This window comes from Eimeria necatrix, genomic scaffold, assembly GCF_000499385.1.
Source record: "Eimeria necatrix Houghton genomic scaffold, Enh_scaff69, whole genome shotgun sequence".
Taxonomy (NCBI): domain Eukaryota; phylum Apicomplexa; class Conoidasida; order Eucoccidiorida; family Eimeriidae; genus Eimeria; species Eimeria necatrix.
The window spans coordinates 88,384-102,273 of NW_013654523.1; the positions used below are offsets into that span (position 1 = coordinate 88,384).

The 13,890-nt window shown below is 53.9% G+C and overlaps 3 protein-coding genes across 3 annotated transcripts; 2 read left to right on the forward strand and 1 right to left on the reverse strand.

Annotated features, from left to right (window-relative positions):
• Window positions 1–2,232: 2,232 nt before the first annotated feature.
• ENH_00071380 (hypothetical protein, conserved) lies at window positions 2,233–7,890 on the forward strand (the record flags this gene model as incomplete). Its single annotated transcript, XM_013582566.1, has 9 exons — window positions 2,233–2,772; window positions 2,858–4,834; window positions 4,965–5,461; window positions 5,603–5,639; window positions 5,742–6,150; window positions 6,258–6,370; window positions 6,627–6,694; window positions 6,822–7,563; window positions 7,804–7,890. The coding sequence occupies 9 exons, from the start codon at window positions 2,233–2,235 to the stop codon at window positions 7,888–7,890; spliced, it is 4,470 nt and encodes a 1,489-aa protein (XP_013438020.1).
• A 940-nt stretch (window positions 7,891–8,830) lies between these two features.
• Window positions 8,831–9,743, forward strand: ENH_00071390 (PKC-interacting cousin of thioredoxin, putative; the record flags this gene model as incomplete). Its single annotated transcript, XM_013582567.1, has 2 exons — window positions 8,831–9,253; window positions 9,507–9,743. The coding sequence occupies 2 exons, from the start codon at window positions 8,831–8,833 to the stop codon at window positions 9,741–9,743; spliced, it is 660 nt and encodes a 219-aa protein (XP_013438021.1).
• Window positions 9,744–10,504: 761 nt separating this feature from the next.
• On the reverse strand, window positions 10,505–12,968 carry ENH_00071400 (hypothetical protein, conserved; the record flags this gene model as incomplete). The annotated part of the gene is made up of 2 exons (XM_013582568.1): window positions 10,505–11,891; window positions 12,199–12,968. The coding sequence occupies 2 exons, from the start codon at window positions 12,966–12,968 to the stop codon at window positions 10,505–10,507; spliced, it is 2,157 nt and encodes a 718-aa protein (XP_013438022.1).
• Between the last annotated feature and the right edge of the window lie 922 nt (window positions 12,969–13,890).

Below are 13,890 nucleotides of genomic sequence, written 5' to 3' on the forward strand. Positions count from 1 at the left end.
GTTGCTCCCCGTGCTTGAGTAGAGCTTAGTTTTCCTGACCGCAGGACTTCTTTGGCAAATCCGTATTTTTTATATATGGCTGCTTTCACCTAATTTACAGAAGCAGAACATTTTTTCTGACAGCAATTGCTCAATAAGAGCACAATACGGATTAACAGCCGACCACCATCTTCAAATTTAGGGTCAATGTGAAGGGAAAGAAAGGCTTAGGATCGGCGCAGTTAGTGCTAGTTTTTTTTGTCACCAGAAATACTTCCGGCATCGATGACATGACGGAAACACCAGAAGGCCGAAGGGTGTAGCCTTCAAGTTTTATCTCCTCTATTTTGAAACTCAGTTTCGCTATACCAGCATGCAAAGGATGACCTCTGTTGAGCTGTGGTCTCTTCTAGCGGTAGAAGACAGACTTGGCAAAAAAGCCTGAAATATCACTCGACGAAGCTGAAGGTTGGATTTGCAGACAATGTAGCTGCGTCGCTTAAAAATGCATTTAATTTCAAACTATGGCTTTCCGTAGCAGGTCTAAAAGGCAGCCTGTGAACTGGGCACTGTGAATAGCCTCTACAGAGCTCGTAAGAGCGTTTCCAACGTACGCGGAGACTCAGTGATTCACTTCACAGTGTTTTTTCTCTTCGTGGAGGCGACGCGAATTTCGGTTCCAAATTTATACATGCAAAACACTTAGCATGAACTGTGTGGACATTTCGTTCCTCTAAATTTACAGTAGAGAGGAACTACAGGGTAAGGGACCACACATCAACTGTGCAAAATAGTAGCCCCCTGTGGGAATCGAACCCACGACCTTTTGATTACGAATCAAACGCACTACCAACTGTGCTAAGGAGGCACGGGGAAGGCGCTGGAGTTGATAGTGCTTCAGCGGTACACATATGTGCAGCAGCAACTGTAGGAAAATGGCATGAATTGGCAGCTAAGCCTTGAAGTAAAGTGAAACTTCTGGCGAGTAACATCGGAGCAGAGAAGGGGGCAGGCAAAGGGCAAAGTAGAGAGGCAGCTTCTCGGAGCGAAAATAAACACACATGTGGACGCTTAGCGCAGGCTTCCACAGCTCTTTAGTTGAAGAGTAGCACCCAAGGGGGATCAAGCTGTTGCAGCGTGCCAGAGGCCGTGCACCCTTGTAGGCCTTCAGCGAGCTCCGAGGCTGCAGCTGATGGCATAGGAGGTGCGTTTCAGGGGAATGAAATCAGAGTTCCTTCGAATTGCTATGTAGGACCCTCACGTGCTGTTGCCCCTATTTGCTATATCTAAGAGGGGAACTCGCAAGCGCAGGACTGAGGCGCTGGGCTAGCCTTCCAGCCGGATTTTGCTGCATGAGCCTCTGCTCTTTTCCCCCTAATAAGGCTGGAAGGATACGCCTAGCAGAGGCTTCAAGTTAGGCCATTTAGAGCATCGGGACCTAACTAGATATGCCACTTTGGGCTGCAGCTCCCCACTGCCCTCGCCCAGTGCCATCGTTTCTCTGGTCCTTTCGTCTGTCTTGCTCTGTTGGCATTTCCCCATACTATTTATGTCTTCTGAGAGCGCCTCTCTAGCGCGGTTGCGTCTGGCTCCCTCTCAGCCGTTAGATGCCTCTGAGCGGCTCATAGCCGCTGTTTTAGCCCTAGCTACTCCAACTCCCGTAGGCTGCATCTGCTGTTCGCCTTGCAGCCTAAGCTGAAAACTAGTACTTCTCCAAGCCAACGGGCTTGAGGCAACTTCTACCTTGTCTGTGCTGCAGGCGCGTTTGTTGCTCTCCGCCCTAACGCTACTTGCCTAATAGAAGGGTAAAACCATGAAACAAATGCCACTACGTAGGTGCCAGAGCTGCCTGCACATGCAAAACCGGATGCATGCAGCCAACAAACACGACCCCACCGAAAAACACATGGCGCTCCTGTAAGCGTTTTCCGCCTAAATATTAGTTTATTTGCGATGATAGCAGAAATGAGCTTGTAAACCTTCAATCTTAAACAACAATGCCTGAACTGTGCCTCTCCAAACACCTCAGCTTAACGGCAAGGCCTTGCGGCGCCTAGGAGGGTGAAAAGTGAAGGCCTGTCCCCTCATTCGATACATCTAAGAATCTCCTGAGCTATGATAAACAGACAGAGCATAGATGCAGTGGATTTGGAGGATTCCGTGTTTGTGCACATGGCAAATGAGGCTCCTCCTGAGGGTCTAGGGCTTCGGGTTTGAAGCTCAGGGCCTGACGTGTACATACACCTCGAAACGATGCTGTACCGGCGCGGCCGTTTCCCTTACCGGCGTGGCAGCAAAGAGAAGATCCAGGCAGCTGTTTTCTCAGCTCCCCTTGTTCTGCATCAGCAGGAGCAGCAGCAACTGCTAGCCATCGCCGTCGCACGCCCTTCTGCCGCAGCACCACCATCCCTTGAAGCAGCTTCTGCAACAAAAACATTTCCAGCAGCTGTTCCGTCGCCAGTATCCTTAGAAGCAACAGCAGCAGCAGCAGCAGCTGTAGTGACACCGGCGGCGCCTGCTGAGACCCTTTATGCCGACCATGTCTCGGCAGTGAGGGATTCTCAAGAGCTCCTAAAGAATGTGCACTCTCTTGTTGACGTGCAGATCCCTCCGCCCCCCGCGGCGGAGGCAGGATCGGCCGCAACAGTTTCTGCTTCTGCTGCTTCTTTGCCTGTCCTGCGGCAGCAGCAAAAGCAGCTAGCTGCGCGCTGTCGTTTGCTGCAGCAGCAGTTTAGGGACCACCAGGAGTCTGTACATCGCGTTGGCCCAGGTGCTGAGGTATTTGATGTGCAGGTCAGCCCAAACCCTAAACCCTGAACCCCAATCTTCAGTCCCTAGCCCCGCTGAGGATGCGTTTTTGTCTTTTTTGCTGACTCAGGGAGACCCAAGGCTCCTATGGCGACAGGGCCTCCCAGATATGTGCAGCAGCTTTGCGTTCAGCACAGCTTGCGACAAGTGGCAGCAGCAGCAGCAGCAGCAGAAGCCGCAGTGGCTAGCTGTGGGACTGAACTGCGGGGGTTTGATGTTGCTGGGGGGCCGCGACGGCTCTCTCGTTGCATGCAGGAGGAAACACACAGACTTCAGCAGCAGCAGCAACGGCACCAACATCAGCAGCAACAGCAGCAGCAGCAGTAACAGCAATGACAGCAGCAGCGGAGAGGGGGAGGCACCGGGTTGCAGGCAAGCCACTGCACAGCAGCAGCAGCACGAGGAAGCAAGACTTTTCCACGGGTCCTCTCAACTTCTGGAAGAGCCTCTCCAGCAGCAGCAGCAGCAAGAGCTTGCTCCGCAGCACGCGTGCCTGAAGCTGCGGCTGAAGCGGCAGTGGCAGCAGCAGCGGCAGCAAGAGGCACAGCTGCGGCTGCTGGCCACTAAAGCTGAAGTTCGCGAAATGCTGCAGCGCGTTTTGCTGCAAATGGAGTGGCTCGAGCTGCAGCGGCAGCAGGCTGCTGCTGCTGCAGCAGCAGTTGTGGCGCTGCAGTGGTTCAGCCTTGACATGCTCCTGCAGCAGGACTCTGCCTTTCTCTCTGTCATATCTGCTTCTGCTGCGTTGCAGCCAGAACCCCTCTTCATTTCTGCTTCTGCTGCTGCAGCAGCGGAGGAGATCGCTGATCTTAGCAACAGTGGAAGCAGCAGCCACAGAGACGAGAATGGCAATAGGAGCAGCAGCAGCATGAGCAAGAGCTGCAGCGCTGTGATGCTGCACCCTGCTGACCCCAATGGCAGCAGCAAGCGCCCCTTGCAGTGTCTCCTGTCCGCAGATGCTTCTGGCTGCTGCTGCTGCTCTTTAGACGGGTTGCTGCCGCTTGTCTTCCTGCAGCTGCAGCAGCTACTGCCTCAGGGGGACACCCACTTGCTGAAGCCCCACATTTCTAAGATTTACGGCTTATCTCCACAGCAGCAGCAACAGCAAAAGGAGGAGCTGCAGCAGCAGCAGCAGAAGCAGCAAAACATGCTGCTGATGCCCCCAAAAGCCTCTCCTGCAAAGCGCAAAAGAGCACCAACCTACTCCACCCCACACCTGCAATACCAGAATAACAGCAGCAGCAGCAACAACAACAACAACAGCAACAGCAGCAACAACGAAGAGGATGAGGATTGGAAAATCAGCGGTTCTTTGGTGCCTCTTCTTGGTGACGTGAGGCCTTCTAAAGACACTCCGTGCAAGCCAGCTGCAGCAGCCACACCAACACCAACACTAGCCGCAGTCTCAGCACCAACAGCAGCAATAGTTGCTGCGGCAACGGCTGACGCAGCAGCTGCTTCCCACTGCAGCAATGCGCCTGCCATCTCAAGGCGAGGCCTTGTCTCCTCGTTGCCGCCAAGTCGAGTATCTGCATCTGGTGAAGGGCCCTCCACCTGTTCTGAGAGTGCAGCAGCAGGAGCAGCAGGGAAAAAGCATAAAGAAGAAGCATCAAAGCAGCAAACGTCTACTACTTCCGCCCCGTTGAGGCAGCTGCTGGAGCAGCACCATCTGCATGTGCGGACAGTGTGTTTGAGCCCGTCACTGGACTGTCTTGCCTTTCTTTTGGCACCTTCGGACTCAGTACTTGCCAGTGCTGGAAGTGCAGCAGCAGCAGCAGGTGCTGCTGCTGCTGCTACAGGAAACTGCCGCTCAGAGCATCCAAACAAGGGTTCTGTGGGCGGAAACGCCCACGAATGTAAAGGGCCCCTGGAGGTCACTCCGCCTCCGCAGGCAGTAGAAAAAGGAGAAGCAGCTTCAACAGGGGCAGCAGGAGCAGCCGCAACAGCAGCAACGATGCCGAAACGGGTTGTGGCAGAGCAACAGCAGCAGCAGCAGCAGCCGCCGCTGCTGCAGCGTGATGGCTTCCTAGTGCTCGCATGGCTTCCACAGGTACTTCTATAGCTACATGCAGGCTCTCTACTGCGGAAGAAGCTGCACCACAACGACCTTTGGTACCAACAGCAGCAGCGGCAACAGTGGCTGCAGGGTTCAGCAAGTAGCTGCTGTATTTGTGCTGCAGCTTCCGGTGATATTGCAGAACGTCGCTGCTGCGCTGCTGCTGATGGAGGCAGCAGAGAACGACCTAGCGTTCGCAGCAGCGGCACTGCAGCAAGTCAAAGGCTTGTGGACTGCTGGTGCTGCTGTTGCTTCAGCTGCTGATCCTGCTGCTGCTGCCGCTGTTGCTGCTGCTGCTAGGGAATCAAGCTCCCCAACAATACAGCATGCTGCCGCAGAAAGCCAGCAGAGCGCTTCGTCAGCTGCTTCAGCCAGTTGCCCTTCACTTCAGGAAAGGGCAGCAGGTGCAGCAGTAGCAGCAACTACAGTAGCCCCTGCTGCTGATGCTGCTGCTTTCGCTGCTGCTGCTGCTGCACCTTCCAGTTTCACCACGGTCGAAATAAGCACGCCTGCCACGGATTCGTCTTGCATGGAGCAGGAAGTGCAGGAGCAGCAGCACCATCAGCAACAGCAGCAAGGGCAAATGCAAGTGCCAGCACTAAGCAGCAGTACATACAGAATGTGAGAGCTCGCTTCTTTTGCTGCTCCTTGTCTTTAGCCACATTGTCCCACATCATGCATTTGGTACTGATGCTGGTGCTGCTGCCGGTGCTGCTGCTACAAAGGTGAGGGTAGAGGGTGTGTGTGTGGTGGGCTTGTGAGCCGCAGCGACGCATCGGAGGCCTTCATTCCGCTAATGGTCAGTTGCTGTCGACGAGGGTTTGAGGTATAGACATTAAGCTTTGTGCACCAGGATCTAGGGTTAAGGGTTTAGGGTTCACGGCGCGCTTGTGTTTCTCAGCCTGAGCACCTCCAGAATTTGGCAGCGATCGTGCAACAGACGGTTCATCCTGCTATTTCTCGAGCCATGGTGCTGGCAGAGCAAGCAGCAGCAGCAGCTGCTGCCGTTGCTGCTGCCGTTGGTGCATCGCCTGCTGCTGATGCTGCGGCTACCACTGTGTCTTTGTCTCCCAATCCTGAACAATCGCCTACTGCCCCAGAAGCAAGCCTTGACTTCAACGAGCCAAAGGCAGCAGCACGAGCAACAGCAACAGCAACGGCAAAGGCGACTGCTGCAGCAACGACGGCAGCAACAGCATCGGCAGCAACGACTTCAGCAGCATCAACAGCAACGGCAACAACAGCAGCAAGAGCAGCATGCGCTGTGCGCCGGATGTCGGCAGATCTCTTGGCTGTCAGTGACTCCGTGTGTAAGGTTTCACGGGTCCTCACGTTGCTGCTGCTTTCCTGCCTGCTGCCTTTATTTCTCCTTGCTTCGCTTACCTTGCTGCTGCAGTGGCTGTTGCTACTGCTGCAGGTGAGCTTGCTGCAGAGCTGGACTCCACAGCAGCATGCACCGAGTTGCTTCTGTCAGATACATCTGAGCTCAGCGCTGCGAGCGTCGCTTCGCTGCGGCGGAGGCACCGCAAGGTCAGTCACTGCTGCTGTTTTTGTTGTTGCTGCTGCTCTTGCTGCTGCTGTTGCTCTTGTTGCTGCTGTTGCTCTCGTTGTTGTTGCTTTTTCTGCTGCTGCTGCTGCAGGTTTGGTTGGAGCCAGTTCAGCAAGAACTGAAAGGCCCTTATTTCACTTTTCTGTACTAACTTTTTTGTCACTACTGCTGCTACCTCTGCCGTTGCTGCTGCTGAAGCTGCACAGACTTGGTCGCTGCGCGTTTGAGGTGGTGCAGGCAGAGCATCAAATTGACTTCCTTTTAAAGCGCTGCAGAGAGGCGCGTGTAGTAGCGCAAAATTTCAGGTCAGCTATCCATCACGACGAACAGCAGCAGCAGCAGCAGCAGCACTACGATCCTCTTCAGCAGCAGAACAACAGTAACAACAAGACTCATCGCAATAAGACGTGTACTTTGTCTTTTTCTCCGTAGGCGGCAGATGACGGGAGGTTTCTGGTTGGGTGAAGGCGCTAGGGTTGCTGCATTGCAGCTGCCTGGCTTTGCTGCTGCTGCACCGGCTCAGCTGCTGCCAGCCTCTTCTTCTGATCTTGCGGACGCTGCTACAGGTCATCAGCAGAAAAGGGAGCACCAATCTCTCATCACTCCCAAGGCAGCCGGCGGCTTTGCTGTTTGGTGGGCCTCACGCGACGCCAAATCAGCAGTAGCAGCAGTAACAAGAGCGCCTTCAGCAGCCGCAACAGACTCCATCTATACAGACCCTGCGTGTCTGTGCCGCTGCTGCATCCGCACTTCTGCTGCTATTTCTGAGGCAGCAGCAGGAGCGAGCACCAGCAGCAGGAGCAGCAGCGCCGTAACATTCCCCGCAGCGTGGATAGACAGCTGGCTGCTCTCTTTCAGCCCACAAGACAGCAGCAGCAACCCCCAGCCGCAGAGTCTGTTTCGCTCGGGGGAACCTCAGGAGGCCCCCCTAGAGGGGGCCCCCCTGACAGTTGGCAGCTCGGAGCTCCAAGACATTTCGGCTATCAGCCCCACAGAGGTTTGTGCTGCAGTCACGTGCGGCGGTGAGCCAACGCTGCTGCTGCTGCAGCAACCGGAGCAGCAACGCCAGAGGCAACGGCAGGAGCTGTGTGCGGTCGTCAGGAAGCTGCAGGGCTTCTCGGGAACTTGGGGTAGCACGCCAACGGACTTGCAGCTGTTTACTGAGTATCAATCTGTGGGTCTTTGCTTGAGCAAAATTGTTTCATCTTTCCTTCGCAAGTGTTTTGTATTGTTTGTTTCTTTCTGTTGGGCTGTGTGTGTGGCCTGCTGCCGCTGCTCAACTTCTACGTTTTCTATTTCTAATTGTGCTGCTGTGACTGCTGCTGCATGCGCCACTTCTGCTGCTATTTCCCTTGCTGCCCCTTTGGCTTCGCTCCACTCGCTGCAGCTGCTGCTGTGAATGTGATTGCTGCAGCGGAAGGCCGCTGTCACTTCGGCTTCCTTGGGTCGGTTCTGCTTTGTGCTGCTCGAGGAGCCAGAGAGGAGCTGCACCAACATCTAGGAAACGAATTTGAATCTGTTTTAGCTGTTAGCGCGGGGGCGACTGAGAGTTTAGGTTTCAGGGTATATGATTATTAAGAATGTTGCCAGCGCCACTATAACGAACACAACAAATAGCTAAATGGCTCCTCGTTGCTCGCTGGTTCTTCATTGTTTACTGCCAACTTCTCTTCTAGCTAAGTACAACCCCAGTGGAATTGCAGCAAGTCTTGTTGCCCGCGCGTTGAAACGCCCAAGACCAATTCTAGAAAAGAGTGTATTGAAGCAGCTGTTCTGGTAAATGCCACAAGCTGTAGGCTGCTCAAAAAGAGTGGATGGGGAGTCGAATGCATTGATTATTTAATACACTTCACCTCTCAAGCGGAGGGAGACATGACAACGTGGCCGAGTGGTTAAGGCGGTGCCCTGCTAAGGCATTGGGTTCTGCCCGCGTAGGTTCGAATCCTGCCGTTGTCGCTTTTAAATTTTCAGATATCCCACGGCAAACTGTATGAATCTCTTTTTTTGTCATATAATGAAGTTTATCAAGTGAGAACTTGGGGTCATTTGTCTGCTTCACATTTCTCGGAGTAGCTGAACTGGCAAGTGCAGACGACGCCGGGCGCTGAGGGGCCCCACATTCTCTCTCGTGATATCCGACGTTGAATCGTTTTTTTTCACATTTTCCCCATTTAAAAGCATCGTTTTTATTCTTTTCGTTTTCAAGACACTTTATGCTATCCCAGTGTGTTCAGCGAGCTTCCCTTCCCCAGTTAAGGGGGCTTACTTAAAGTTTCTGGCTTCACGTTTGGTTAACCTGTAAACTATCTCTTCTGCGTTTTCGTCTTTTGGCTGAACACCAAGGTGCCCACCTGAATCAACTTTCGCGTTCCTGGTGTACATACACCCGAGCGCTTGCGTGGGATTCGCTACCGACGAGTTCACTGGGGCGGCGACTGCTCATGAGAGAAGCAAGTCGGCAGCTGCTGCTGCCGCCTCCTCAACTACAGCTCCTGCTGCCGCATCTTGTTCTGCTGCTGCTGCTGCAGCTGCCTGCGTCCACAGTAGGCTATTCCGTCCGCAGCTCTCTTAGCCTTAACTTCTTTCCCACGGATCAGTCTTCAAAACCCGCCTCTCCCTTATTAAGTCGTAGAAATCTCTCTAAAGGTGACTCTCAGCGTTTTTCGGGTCCCTCGTCGGCCCTAAAGTCAGTTAATTTATTAAGTCGTGGGGGGGAATCGAACGCTGGTCCCCCTGCAGTATCACCTGAGGCGCTGCAAAGGGTAGAGGACTTGGTAAAGAAAAACAAACTTTTTGTCCTTCTCAAGGGCACCCCTGACGAGCCCCAGTGCGGCTTCAGCAGGGTCACGGTGCAGGCGCTCCAGGCAAGTCTCCACAACTCAGGGTTTAGGGTTTCGGCTTTCTAGGGTTTAGGGCTGATGTCTGGGACTTTGGGGTTGGGTTTTAGAAGTATGCGAAACTGAGTTGTGTTTTAATCAGGTCCTTCAGTTTGTTCGCGATTTCTCATCCCCTGCAGCTGCGCGTTTTTCTTGACCAGTTCTCTGCCCCTAGCCCGCAGCGGCTCTGTAGGGTTTAGAGTTTAGGGTTTAGGGTTTAGGGTTTAGGGTTGTGTGCCAGGCATGCGGGGTGGAGAAAATCCCATACTTCGACGTATTGTCGGACCCGGAGCTGCGGGAAGCTGCAAAAGTATTTGGCCAGTGGCAGACCTTCCCTCAGGTGTACGTAAACCAGGAGCTAATCGGGGGCTGCGATATCATTTTGGAAATGTTCAGAAATCAATCCCTACATCAGCTTTTAAAGGATCACAATCTCGTAGAGCCCGCAAACCCTGAGCCTCAATCTACAGGCGCGTAGCCACCCCACCGTTCTACCCTGCACCCCAAACCCGAAACCACTGCCGGCACTGTAGTGGCCAAGGCAGAGTGTAGGGTTTAGGGTTTAGGGCTGGCTGGGCTCATGCTGACAGGCACAAGCACCAGCCGAGAGTTTAAATGAGAACCTTCAGCAGGCGCACGTCCTCCAAAGGGCAGCAGCACAAAGTCCCCGTCGGGCTTTCTGGAGACAGAAAGAAACACAAAAAGAACAAAAGCAAACAAAGATGGGCCTTTTTCGGATTGTTATGCTGCAGTAGTACATACGGAATGGGTTTAGGGTCTGCGGATGCAGCTTACGGGCTGCCGGGCGGTTTTCGCTGTTAGATATTTGCTCTGAGGGTTTAGGGTTTAGGGTTTAGGGTCTAGGTCTGACATTGGCGCAAAATCGTGCTGCTTGTCTTTCTCCTCTGCAGCCTCTACAGTATCAGCGAGCCGATTCAGTAGAGTGGCCTGCAGACTCCACAGCTCAGCTGTACGTACACCTCAACTATTTCGTCTAAACTAGCTAGCTAGCTAGCTCCCTAGATAGCTAGCTGACGAAGCAGGCTATCTTTTCGGCTAGAAAACTGGTTGGCTGGCCAGTGAAGTCCGCTGCTGGCCAGTCCGTTGCGGCTCGCACTCGAGTCCGCCTCCTTCTCAGCTAGCTAGCTAGTCCGAAAACTGAATTTGTGGCTAGCTGGGTAGATGTCCATGCAGCTGTGTAAGTACGTGAGCATAGCGGGCTGGAAAAATTCCTTCGTTTCAGCTTGGCCAAGCATTTACCTGATTTACTGCAGCGAAAGCTTTTTGCTGCTGCTGCTGCACTTGCTGCGGCAGCTGCGCTTGCTGCTGCTGCGGCGCTTGCTGCTGCTGCTGCACTTGCTGTTGCTGCTGCACTTGCTGTTGCTGCTGCACCGGCTGCTGCTGTTGGGCTGGCTGCTGCTGCTGCAGTTGCTGCTGCTGCGCTTGTAACTGCCGCTGCGCTTGCAACTGCTGCTGCGCTTGCTGCTGTATCTGCTGCTGCAAGAGCCGCTGCGCTCGGGCATACAGACAGTCCGCAGCTTCTCGGATCTCTTTGGGCTTCCTGAGCTGCCACTGTTGCTGCAGCAGCCACTGTCGGAACTCTTTGACTGGGACGCCGCGCAACTTCTGCTGAGCATCTGCTACAGCTGCGGCATCTTTGTTTTGCTGCTGCTCTGCAGCAGCAGCTGCTGCAGCTGCTGAAGCAGCCGTTGCAGTTGCACGGCCTTTCGTTGCTGCTGTTCCGCTTGACGTTTTGAGAGAAGCAGAGAGTGCAGGATTTGGTGGGGCTGCTGCTGTTGCTGCTGCTAATGCTTCCGTTTTTTTCTTGGCTTCTTCAATGCTATTGCATATGTAAGCCTCAAGCGCGGAGGAAGCAGCAGCAGACAAAGACAAACCAATGAACCTCTTGTCTTGCTGCAGCTCACTGCAAAAGCGTCGGCATTCGTTCCACGGGATTATGGCTGCGTCTGCTGCAGCTGCTGCAGCTGCTGCTGTTTCGGTTGGTTGCCTAGACGCCGTCATGCGGCTCGGCCTGCGGGGCCCAGCTGCTGCAGCACCAGCAGCACTGCCAGCAGCTACTGCTGCTGCAGCAGCAGCTTTGCTGCTTGATTCGCTGGCTGCCAAAGTCTTAAGGTGACCATTCACCACCTCCAGCTGCCAGGGCTCCAAGGAGCAGCAGCTGCTGCAGCTGCTGCTACTGGAAACGGCCACTCGGCTTGTGGCTCTTTGATGTTTCTGCTGCTTAGTGTCTGCTTCATTGCGCTTTTGTGTCTTTGTTGGGGGTTCAGGACACAGCAGCTGTTGCTTTAAAGAGGGTCGCAGGTTGTTAATTTCTTCTCTCTCCTTCTTTGCTGCTGCAGCAGCAAGCAGCGCGAGTCTCTCGTTTTTCGAAAAGCAAACGGAGAACTCGAAGCAGCCGTTTGATACGTAAGATGCAGCCGCGGCGGCGTCCTTTTGCTGCTGCTGCTGCAGCAGCAGCTGCTGCTGCCGCTCCTGCTGCTGCTTCGAAAAATTACGCCTAGGCGTGGCGGCCGGAAGCCCAGCAGCAGTGAGTTGTCTCTCTTCTTTTTCAACTGGCAGCAAATCCAGCAGGCGCAGCTCACGGCAGGCTTGTGCAACTCGGGGTCTTCAGAGTCACAGCAACAGCAGCAGCAGCAGCAGCAGCAGCCAGCGCAGCAGATCTTTTGTGCAGCAATTCAAGCTGTTGCTTCCAGCCGAGCTTATGGGCAGCAGCAGAAGCTGTAACGAGTAGAGCAGCAGCCCATGAGCTTGGGTGGAAACTGCAGCCTCAGCTATATCACAAGAAGGCAGTTGCACTGCTATGTCGCCGTTGCTGCTGCTCTAGCCTTTTCCTGTGCCCGCGGTGCTGCACCAGGAGCTGCTGCAGCAGCTGCTGCAGCAGCTGCTGCTGCCGCTGCTGCCGGTGCGCCTACCTGTACAGAGTCTCAGCAGCCACTGGATTGTCCTTGAGGTTAAGCTGGGAGAGCCTGAGGAAAGAAGCAAGTGTTGTGAGCTGCTGGTTGAGGTCTTGGACTTTGTTGGCAGCAAGAGAAAGCAGCTCGAGGCTGTTTCTGCTGCTGGGCAGCAGCGGAGCAGCAACCAGCTCGTTGCTGTCTGCGTAAACTTCCTTGAGGCCCCCGCAAACAGCCAACGCAGCCAAAGACCGCAGCCTGTTGCTGCAGAGCCACACATAGCGCAGCGAGCGCAGGCAGCTCAAGTCTGTGGGCAGCTGCAGCCACCCCAGCCCGCACAAGTGGGCCTCTTCAACAGCAGCCAGAGAAGCAGCAGTCAGGCCCAGCCGAGACACAGACACAGCACTTCCACCAGCCAACGAGCCTGCTGCTGCTGCTGCTGTTGCAGTGGCTGCTGCTGCTGCTGCCGTTGTTGTGGCTGCTGCTGCTGCTGCTGTTGCTGTGGCTGCTGCTGCTTGCGCCGCCGTGCTTCTTGACGCGTTTGTTGGGGCTGCTTCCGCCAAGGAAGCTGTTGGCGTTGGCGCGTGGCTTTCTTCTTTGAGTGCTTCCTCTTCGGCTGCTGCTGTCGTTGCTGTTGCTGTTGCAGCTGCTGCTGCTGTTGCAGCTGCATCTGAAGCCGCTGCTGCTGCTGCCTCCGGCGCAGCTACTGCTGCAGCGCCACTTGGCTCAGCGGCCTCGCTGCTGCTGCTGTGCGCCGCCTTGCGGCTGGCTGCTTTATGTTTTTCTGTCATGCTGCTGCTGAGCCTGTAGAGGCTGCTGGGGGCGGGCAAAGACTGCAGTGCATTTGAACTTGGTTTTTTTGAAATGAAGTGTGGCCTAGTGAAGACTCAGTTAAGATTTTGTTAATATATTTGATCCAAAATGCAACTAGAGTGTCGAATCCACAAAGCACTCCCGGTAAATCTCTAGATAGTTGATGCAGGGCCTTCTGGCTCCTAGCTTTATGGCAGCTGAAGCTCTATTGTTCTTTCGTAGTTTCGAAGTTTCAGCTGTCCGTACACCTGAACTGCAGCTGCAAATGCTGTGAGGTTTGCATACACTTCACTAGCAGCTCAAAAGATTAACATGTCTCTCCTCCCCTTACACTCCGAATTGCGTTTTTTCTTTTCTTATTTTCGAATTTTAATTGTATGCTATTTAGTCCGCCACTCTTATCGACTGCCAGCCGACCTCCAGCTGCTCCTGCTCGTAGCGAGGCCTGGGCAAAAAGCTTTATTCAAAGCTATATTTTTACAAGTGAAAAACCCCAAAATTAAAAAGGAGACAGTAAGAAACTAGTTTTAGTTCTTTTGTGCAACATATCCTATCGCGAAGAACCACAAGAGCAGAGCCCCATTTCAAGGCCTCGACGCACAGCGCACAGTCGCGGCCCCTGTCCACCGAAAGCCCGATGCCACTCAATGAAATCAGATAAATGACGAGCAACAGTACATAATAATAAATACAACTTTTACTTAAACAAAGCAGTGCGGGAAGAACTGTTAATGCATGCAACGGCTAGAGCCAGCTGCAGCACCCCAGTGTGGCATGCCCAAGGGTTTAGGGTTTGCTGTTAGGGAATAACGCCAGCAGAAACTTCAGGCCTCAGCTTTTCTTTAGAAGATGAAAAAATGAAGGGCTTAGTTCTTCAGGCTGCAGAGGCGCACACAAAGA